Genomic DNA, 10793 nt, shown 5'->3' on the forward strand with positions numbered 1-10793 from the left:
GCAATTAAATTTTATGACCATTAAGTTACTCAATTTTTATATTATTTTTGTGATAATTTAACACATTTTAATATTTAATTAACATAATAATTACCATATAAATAATATACATATATTAAAATAAACTATTAATATATCATATCAATATTATATAACATATAATAAAATATTAAATTATAATACCAATATTCATATATTCATATAATATTACATATTCATATATAAAAATATACATTTGTAAAGTTTTTATACATTATGGTAGTATTTGTCATGCTACTTTTTATGCTGATTTACATTTTTTTAAATACTGTACTGTAATAATGAAAAGCAGAATCACCATTATGAAAAATAAAATGTGACTAATTCTAATAAATATTCATTATATTCAAATATATGGCTTTGTATTCATGATTCATATATTTAGATTCAAATATGTGTTTTACGGGTGTGTGCACGTGAATCTGATTTGCAGGACCTGCAGCCCCTGGTGCTGACCTTTGACCTGCCTGTGACCCTTGTGGGAGGTGTGGTGTGTGACACGGGCTCGCCGGTGATTCAGCACGTGGCTCAGGCGTTCGGAGTGAGCGTCAGCTTCAGGACGCAGCCCAAACTCTACTGCAGCACCTGCAGCATGAGAGGAACGCAGGGAAACGCCGCTGCCGTCAAGGTGACGCTCGCCTAAACACACGACATTGCGCCGCATGCAGCATCAATAACTGACCTTTGACCTCTGCAGAAGGCCACCTGCGTCCTGATGGAGCTGCTGCTGGGCGCGGAGGCACTGGCCGGGGTAACAGGGGTGATGGTGAGCACACAGCTGGACGTGACCTCGCAGCAGCACCTGTTCCTGTTGGGTCAGAACGGAGCCAACTTCCTGACCGTCATGCATCAGACGCACACGCAGATCATCCTGCCCGACCTCAGCGCTCCGCAGCACACACCCTCACTGCTGATCCAGGGCACGGCCGACGGAGTGTGTGTCGCTCGACAGCAGCTCATGGTACAGACCTGTGTGTGTGTGTGTGTGTGTGTGTGGTGAGCTCAGTTAGGGGATATAATGGTCACAAGAAGTGAGATACAGTGTTATTTTAGTGTTAAAATTCTACAATAGTTTTTATTAATATTTTGAAAAATAGTTTTTATTTTTGTGTTTTTTAATTACATTTTTTAGTATTTTTGTTGTTTTGTCATTTTTATTTTATTTTTTTAAAAATGTCTACAGTATGTAGTTTTTATAATTTTTTTTTATTTCAATGTTAGTTTTAGTATATTTCTTTACTTCAAGCTAAACTAAATGAAAATTTGAAATGTTGCTTTGTCAACTAACTGTAATAATAAATTGAAAAAGAAAAGACTCACAAGTTAAGTTTAAAAAAAAAAATCTATAAATGCAAAATGTTTTTTAGGGTTTAGGCTAATCCAGTGTTGTTAACATAAACTAAAACTAGAACTAAAAAAATAGATCAGAATAGAATAGAAAAAAATAAATGATCATTTAAATAAAATAAACTTTAATTGAAATAAAGTATAACAAACATTATTTTTTTTAGTGCTGGGCAATGATTAATCGCATGTACTGTGTATATTTATTATGTATACTAGTGCTGTCAAACTATTAATCGCGATTAATCGCATCAAAAATAAAAGTATTTGTTAACATAATATATGTGTGTGTATTGTGTATATTTATTATGTATATATAAATACACACACATGCATGTGTATATTTAAGAAAAATATGCTATGTTTATATATTAAATGTATTTATATATAAATGATATGAACATAAATATATACATGTAAATACATGTAAATATTTCAAAATATATACTGTATTTGTTTATATTTTTATAAACATAATAAGTATACACACATATATTATGTAAACAAAAACGTTTGTTTTGGATGCGATTAATCACGATTAATCATTTGACAGCACTAAAATACGCACATATACACATATACACATGCACATATTTAAGAAAAATCTTGTTATGCTTATATATTAAACACATTTGTATATAATATAAATTCTATTCATATAAATATATACATGTGAGTACATGTAAATATTTTCAAAATATATACTGTATGTGTGTGCTGTCAAACGATTAATCGCATCCAAAATAAAAGTTTTTGTTTACATAATATATGTATGTGTACTGTGTATATTTATTATGTATATATAAATACACACACATACAGTATATATATATATATATATATTTAAATATTTACATGTTTATAAATTTATATATCCATATTCTTGTAGCTTATATTATATATAAATATATTTCATATATAAACATAACATATTTTTCTTTAATATAGACATACATTTGTATTTATATATACCTAATAAATATACACCGTATACACACATATATTATGTAAACAAAAAATTTTATTTCGGATGCAATTAATTGCGATTAATCGTTTGACAGCACTAAAATAGAGAGAGAGTTACTATATATATAATTTATTTATTTACTTATATAATAGTATATATAATATAATAATATATTAGACACTGAAATAACACTGGGTCAGTCTGAACTCATTATAATTAACAGGTAATTTCTCCCAAAGTGCTTCTTTCACATTCATCAGTTTTATTATTTTCAATGCAATTACATTTTGAACAGTAGTAGACGAAACAAAATCACTATATCACCACATCAGCGTTTATGCATGTCTAATGGTGTGTGAAGACATTTCTATCATTCAGTCATTATATACTGTGGCCCCAGACAACATGTACAGTGTGTCCCAGTTAAAAAAGTCTCAAAGTAATTGCATTAGGAAATATCAAAGCAAATGTCATTTAATGTGAAAATAGAACACAAACACACAATTCTGACAGGATTACAACGTACAGTATGCTTAGTATACAATAAACAATAGACATTTGTCATGAAGTACATTTCCTCTGCGATGAATGTACACATCTGGATGAGACTATATCCATGTGTTGGTCTCCTGCTGGTGTGATGTGTGTGTGTTTTCTCGTTCAGGACTGTCTGCCCATCTGCCTGATGTTTGATTTGAAGGACGAGGGAGAGTCTGACCCTCGGAAACTCACTCAGATGATGCAGAAGCTGGGTGTTTTTATCAGCGTCAAACCCAAGGTCAAGCAGACAGCAAAGGTACTGCAGCACAGCTCCCACAATGCACCTGTCACCAAACACTCAGGGGAAAAGGCATGCATACAAATTCATAGACTACAATTACGGTTTCATACTTTTATTTCCTGATACCGGAGTCATCATCTTTAGGGCCGTTCACACTGACAGCAGTAAACTCACTGCATTCATTACCTTCACATGTTTCATCATTTCACTTTTTGGTTCAAAGAGCATGGGGTATGGGTCATATTACAGCAAAAGCCATGCATAGTTATTTTTCACCAAAAATATGACACCATTGAGACACTGCTGTTTTTAATGTACTCTTCTATGAGTTAAGATGCACTAAACACAATGTTTAGTAGTATTGGATAGTATGGTGTGGTAGTTTTTAAACTTACTTAGTCTTATTGCACAGCCAACATTTCAATATTTATTCACAAGGGAATCGATGTTATGGATCAAGGTTCAGTGCCAATGCTTTCTTTCGCCTGGTAAAATTTATTTTGATTTTGCATCATTTTTTGCAACACTTAAAGCATGTCTTGGTCATATTTCACCCCATAATTATAAAACCAACACTGTAAAATTGTATAATAAAAATAAAATAAAAATGCATAATATGTCAAATATAATATTTTGCTCATAGAAAATGAAAGACTATAATAATTATAACTGATATCATATACAAATGCATAAACAATATTCAAACATATACTATTTTATTAATCTAATATTAAACCAATTATAGATACTTGTTTAAATGTATAAAGTATTTATACATTTTTTATGTTGAGGTAAATTAAACGTGCTACAGTGATATGAATGTTGCTCACCAATTAAAACAAGCGAAATTACAAAAAAATTACAAAACTATATTTTTTATAGATCTTGTTAAAATTTAAATTCTGATTTATTTTGTATTGTTACCTTTTTACAACATGATCATTACAATTTTTTCAATGCTGAAACGTCAACTGACATTTTTTTCAACCATATTTTGAGTGATTTTAATTTTTGCTCATCATATATAATTTTATTTTATAATCCTGTTCTTTTTTGGCATATGAGGTGTTAAATGGTAACTCTTTAAGCTGATCATATATAATTTTATTTTATAATACTGTTCTTTTTTTGCATATGAAGTGTTAAATGGTAACTCTTTAAGCTCATCGCATATAATTTTATTTTATTCTACTTTTTTTTTTTTGCATGTGAAGTGTTAAATGGTAACTTTTTAAGCTCATCACATACAGTATAATTATATTTTATTATACTGTTATTTTTCTATGATTATTCTTTTTTTTTTTTTTGCATGTGAGGTGTTAAATGGTAACTCTTTAAAGTGTCTGTTTCCAGTCGGTGGTCGTTAAAGGTTTGGAGAGGAACATCGGGAGTCTTTACGAGGCCAGACGTCTGCTGCTGGGCCTGGACTCCACTGAGGTTTCCATGATGACCAAGAATGTGTTTGAGGTGACGACCAAGACCCCGGTGGACCCTCTGGTGGCCAATAATGGAATCACAAGCTACTGGATTAATGTACTAATGCAGCAGCTGCGCCTCACTGAGACAGGTGTGTGTGTGTGTGTGTGTGTGTATGTGCTTTAGTTTCACTCATGCTTGTTTGTTTTGCTAAATGAATGGTATGTTTTGTGTATGTGTCAATCTTCAGGTGCTGTGCCCTCCCCTGATGCCATGATTGGCTCTCTCTCTGGGAAGCCCCGCCCCTTGCCTCCTCCCGGATTGGCTGTTTCCTCAGAAGATGGACGGATAGGAATCAAAGGAGTGGAATCCAAATTAGAGAAGGTTTGGATGAACATGATATTAATGGACATACTAGAGTACTGTATGCATATCACCTGTCTAGAACATGTGTTTGACCCCATAATTAAAATAAAGTAAAATAAATAATAAAATAAAATAAATACATAAATAATAATAGGAAGAATGTTTTATTTATAAAATATAATTACTTAAATGATATCTAAATGAATTATATTATAAAAAGTATGACATTTTTAATTTATTAAATTATTATTAAAATATTATTATAATAATTTTAATATTAAAATATATAAAATAGCATTTAAAATGGTAAAGTATTCATACATCATTGGTGTATTATTTGCTGCTTTTAATTTTCATGCTGATTTAAATAATACTTAAAAATATTATTAAATATTAATATTACTATTAATATTTATTGTTCAAATGTAATGAGAATTATAAATAATTGGAATTACCAACAAAACTGTTTAAAACTCAAATTTTCAGGTTCATTATGATCAATAGAATTGAGAATAAAAATTTGCTTGACTACTAATAATAGTTTCACAATATTAAAACAATTGTCATTTTAAATAAGGTAATTCTGCATTTTTACATGCAGATTTGTGTAAAAATGTCTTACAATTTGGCAGTCTAGTCAAATAATGAGTTAAATGAGATGTAATAAATCATGGTTGATGTAATTTCCTGTTCCTTTGACACTTTGCAAATGGAAGAAATGGAAAGTCTCGTTGAATGCATTGAATTGTGATATACAGTACAGGATCTCGAACAGTGTATAGAAAGTTGTATAGTTGTAGTTGTATAGAAATCTATAATTGATGAGCTGATTGTACGAACTTATAAGCTACTTATATATCTTCTATTTAAATATCCATTTAATAAAATGCTAAAGTAATTTACATTGATTGACTGTAAACAGTAAACTTTGATCATGTAATTGTATCAGATTCCAGAGACTGAGGATCAGCCGACACAAGCAGAGACGGTGCCTTGCGTCACGCCACATGCGGAGGTCACAGAGGTCAGAGAGGTCGTCGTCAAGCCGACGGTCTCATCGAGGAGAGGCAGCCAATCAGAGGCCTCGAGGGAGCCGAAGCCACCGCTCACACCGGAGAGGTAAAAGCCTCTGTCCTGAACAGACAGCGTTTGGACAGACAGTCAGACGATGCTCTGGATTCTGGTCTAGAATATGATTTACAGCACTGAATGAAGCTCTGTGTGTGTGTGTGTGTGTGTGTGTGTGTGTTTCAGGTCAGTGAGAGTGGCGGTGGATGGTGTTTATCTGAACAGAGACAGACGCTGTAGTTTGAGAATATTCTCATCTGTGGACGCTAATAATGAGGTAAATCACTTTCACATTTTTAAAATGAAAAGAAAACTGCTAGTTGTAAATGTATTGCATCTACTGTATGAATGATTTTTCAGAAAGACAGGTCTTGTCAGATTTAGCTCTCAGTTACAATTCACAAATAAAATCCTTTGTCTTACTGGTTTATTGAAACCGTTTTTGTTTGCTGTTTATTTGAACAGGATCATGAATATGAGAGAAAGAAGCTTCTGGCAACTCAAGGTTTGTATGTTTTTTATTGTAGGACTTAAAACATTAGTGTGAAAAGACGATTGATAACTTGATAATATAATATAATATATAATATAATATAATATAATATAACAGAAAATAGTATAATAAAATAAAATAAAATATATATTACATTTTATATAGAATATAATATAGAATATATAATACAAATGATGAAGCAAATTTTAAAACAGTTTTTTTGCAGTGTGGCTTTATTTTATGATAATTAAACACATTTTTATTTGTTAATACTACTACTACTACTACTACTACTAAGTCATCTAGAAATATATAAAATTATATAAAATATTATTGTATTATTAGAATATACTCTGTATGTTTTTGTCTTTATTGTAATTTTATATATTTGTATTTTTAAATAGTATAATATAAGAATTATATTTTCTAATTTGTTCAGTTTTATATACTTTAATTTGACCTATGTACTGTATATTATGAATATAATATACTGTTTTGAAAATAGTAAATATTAAAATTAATTTATAGAAATATATAAAAATATTGATTTAACTTGTATTTGTACATCATGGGTGCATTTATTATGCATTATAAAAAAGAAGCTTCTGGCAACCTGAGGTTATTTTTTATTCAGGACCACAGGACAAAACATTCAGGAAGCATTAGTGCAGTTTGATATCTGCTAATATTATTTTATTATTATATTATAAATAATAATACTTGTTATATAATAATAATAATTGTAAATCTCATATTTACTCCAGAGTTTTACTGATCAAGATCAGCTCGACAGACTGATTTTCTACATAATTTTCAGTGTCTCACATCAAAGTATATTCTTTGTGTGATCGGATGTGACGATGAAAAGCCTTGAAGTTGAGTGATTTAAGTTCAGATTGTTATTGTGGGCCATGGCTGGATGGACTCGTGCCGCCGCAGGCTCCATCTATTTGGCATTCATCATGCTGTATAAAGCTCAAAATGGATTAAAGAGCTGGAGTGTGCCAGGGAGGTGATATAGGGGAGCCATTTAAGCGTTACGCAGTGCCAGAGAGGGTGATAGAGGGACCCATTTCAGAGTAACACGCTGCCAGATTTATAATGGAGTGCAGCCACTCCACCCACTGAATATGCAGACAGATGAACAGTCACACACACAAAAACACACGGAGAAACCTGACATCAGATCATTCTGGCTAGATGACATGAGACGTGTGACGAGCTCCACTACATTCAGCTCTTCTGCACCTCTTGTTAATTGAGATACAAGGAATATTTGTACTTTAATTCTACTATAAAGTGAATTACACTATAAGAAAATTGGGTGTAGGATTTACTTTAAATCAGTTTTCACTTAGAAATTGCTAGTGAATTTCACCAAAAATGACTAAGAAACGACAAATAACTAATTAAATTAAACATGAGATTTAGTGAGATGAAGTAGAAAAACCGAAATGGTAATTCCTTGTAAAACATACTTCAACCATCTTTGTTTTATATATATATTTATATCTATATATATATACAGTATCTCACAGAAGTGAGTACACCCCTCACATTTTTGTCAATATTTTATTATATTTTTTCATGTGACAACACTGAAGAAATGACACTTTGCTACAATGTAAAGTAGTGAGTGTACAGCTTGTATAACAGTGTAAATTTGCTGTCCCCTCAAAATAACTCAACACACAGCCATTAATGTCTAAACCGCTGGCCACAAAAGTGAGTACACCCCTAAGTGAAAATGTCCAAATTGGGCCCAAAGTGTCAATATTTTGTGCGCCCACCATTATTTTCCAGCACTGCCTGTAACCCTCTTGGGCATGGAGTTCGCCAACGTGCTGCAGCTCAGTTTGAGGGTCTTGGCAGTCTTATAGCCTACGCCATCTTTATGTAGAGAAACAATTCTTTTTTTCAGTTCTTTGCCATGAGGTGCCATGTTGAACTTCCAGTGACCAGTATGAGAGAGTGCTGTATGTATGTATGTATGTGTGTGTGATATATATTTTTCTAATAGAAAAAATATTTTAAAATAATATAATTATACATATATAAAACTATATACAAATATTATATAAAATTAATTTTATTAATATATAATGTTATTAAAAATTAATATATGTATATTAAAATATATAAAATATTATTTAAATTTGTAAAGCATTTATACATTATAAGTGTACTTGTTTTGTTGTTTTTTTTGTTATTGAATAAGAAAAAAAAGAAACATGCTTCAGATATAAGATTGTCCTATTTTTTAATTTTAGTTAATTTTTAGTAATTTTGTTGTGTATTTTGTCAATTTTGTTATTAGTTTATAATGTCTTTATATTTCTTATTAATTTTTATTTACATTTTAGTTATTTTAGCACTTCAAGTTAAACTAAAAAATGAGAAATGATGCTTTGCCAGCTAATTGAAATTAAATAAGTTAAATTTAATATTTTCATTTAGGTTAACATTTTAATGTTTATTTTATCTAAAATTGTCTTGGTTTTTAATTTTAGTTTTAGTTAATGATAACCCTGCTACACACTCCAGAAACTGATACAGTGACTTTTAAATAAACTCCCATTCAAACCACTTCATTCTCACACACACACAGAGAGAGAGAGAGAGATATGTGTAAAGGTAGCAGCACATTCTTCTGCATGACTGCTTTTGATTAAGTTGCTTAATTAGGTGGCAGGTGTTTAATAATGCAGGGGGATTCACACACACACACACACACACACACACATCAATTAGAGCTGCTGTTGTATGCCAGTGTAAATCTGGATGCGGTTCTGAGCGTGTAATGTTTCCAGGCATTCACGATTTTGTGTGGGTTTCAAAATGCCTGTGATTTAATCTGTGAAAACCTGTGTGTGTGTGATAGCCATGCAGCAGAAGCCCGTGGTGACTAAGGTTCGAACCCCTACAGACACCTGGAGTGGCTTGGGCTTCTCCAAATCGATGCCCACTGATGCTGTGAAAGAGCTGAGAGCCGTGAGCCGCCGCTGCTACAGACCCTACCACAACCAGCAGGTACACACATCAATATTTAATTCACATTTATGCATTTAGCAGCCACATTAATCCAAACTAATTTAGGAGCATAAGCAATTTGTTAAAGAGCCAACAATGTTCGCTCATTCCACCAGAGGGGATCAGAGAGGGTGAAGGATCTGGAAAGTCACTTTATGCCACGTTATGAAAGAACAACTAGGTGCTTTGACCGTAGCTGGTGGGAGGAAGACTTTTAGCTTTCTAAATGAGGACATATTATAAACTTTTGTTTCTATACAAAGCTAATTTGGCTTTTCAAAACTCAGTATCAAAGTTCAGCATGTAGCATCACAGCAGTGAGTTTTGCACCAAGAAACACCACTCACATTTTCTTCCTGTCATGTAAAAGTTGTTTTGACAAAGAATATACCATATACACCAATTTTTGGTTTGTTTATTTGTGTTTTGATTAAAAGTGACAGTAAAGACATTTATAATGTTACAAAAGATTTCTGTTTCAAATAAATGCTGTTCTTTCAAATTTTCATCAAGGAATCTTAAAAAATAAAATGTTTCAGAGTTTCCACAACAAATATGAAGCAGCACAACTGTTTTCAACACTAATAATAATCAGAAATGTTTCTTGAGCAGCAGATCAGCATATCAGAATGATTTCTGAAGGATCATGTGACACTGAAGACTGGAGTAATGATGCTGAAAATTCAGCTTTGATCACAGGAATAAATTACATTTTACAATATATTCACATAAAAACACATTTTAAATTGTAATAATATTTCACAATTTCCACTTTTTGATTAAATAAATGCAGCCTTGGTGAGCAGAAGAGACTTCTTTCAGAAACATTGAAAATCTTAATTATTTCATTTTTTTTCTTTTGGGATTTTCTCCTTCTAACGTAGAAAAGAGCAGCAAAACATCTGCTTTTTGTTCCACAGCAGACATAAAGTCATACAGGTTTGAAATAACATGAGTAAATTATGACAAAAGTTTCAGAGACTTCTTTCAAAAACATTTAAAAATGTTACCGACCACAAACTTTTGAACAGTAATCTTAGCTTTGCGTAGCAATAACGGAATGAAGTTCATCAAAGTTACGTTTACACGAGTAACTTCAAATTTCCTGAGTGTAAACATATTAAACGCAAGTGTGTGTGTGTGTTTGGACTAAATGACAGACTGCACAATTACCCACCTGTGTGAGTGTGTGATGGGTATATGAAAAGATTAATTTCTGATCAGTGGAATACAGTGAGTCTGTACACACACACACACACACACACACACACACACACACACGCACACAT

The 10793-nt window shown here is 31.7% G+C and overlaps 1 protein-coding gene across 1 annotated transcript in view; it reads left to right on the forward strand.

The window, feature by feature from the left end:
* LOC107694496 (protein bicaudal C homolog 1-B-like) overlaps positions 1 to 10793 on the forward strand; it is a 24979-nt gene that overhangs the window by 8638 nt on the left and 5548 nt on the right. The window contains exons 7-15 of the mRNA XM_016494203.1: positions 473 to 667; positions 737 to 1000; positions 3015 to 3146; positions 4485 to 4698; positions 4798 to 4931; positions 5863 to 6032; positions 6168 to 6258; positions 6447 to 6486; positions 9356 to 9504. Coding sequence (XP_016349689.1) covers positions 473 to 667; positions 737 to 1000; positions 3015 to 3146; positions 4485 to 4698; positions 4798 to 4931; positions 5863 to 6032; positions 6168 to 6258; positions 6447 to 6486; positions 9356 to 9504 — 1389 coding nt within the window. The remainder of the gene's footprint in view (positions 1 to 472; positions 668 to 736; positions 1001 to 3014; positions 3147 to 4484; positions 4699 to 4797; positions 4932 to 5862; positions 6033 to 6167; positions 6259 to 6446; positions 6487 to 9355; positions 9505 to 10793) is intronic.

This window comes from Sinocyclocheilus anshuiensis, unplaced genomic scaffold (genome assembly GCF_001515605.1).
Source record: "Sinocyclocheilus anshuiensis isolate Anshui unplaced genomic scaffold, SAMN03320099.WGS_v1.1 scaffold2862, whole genome shotgun sequence".
Lineage (NCBI taxonomy): Eukaryota > Metazoa > Chordata > Actinopteri > Cypriniformes > Cyprinidae > Sinocyclocheilus > Sinocyclocheilus anshuiensis.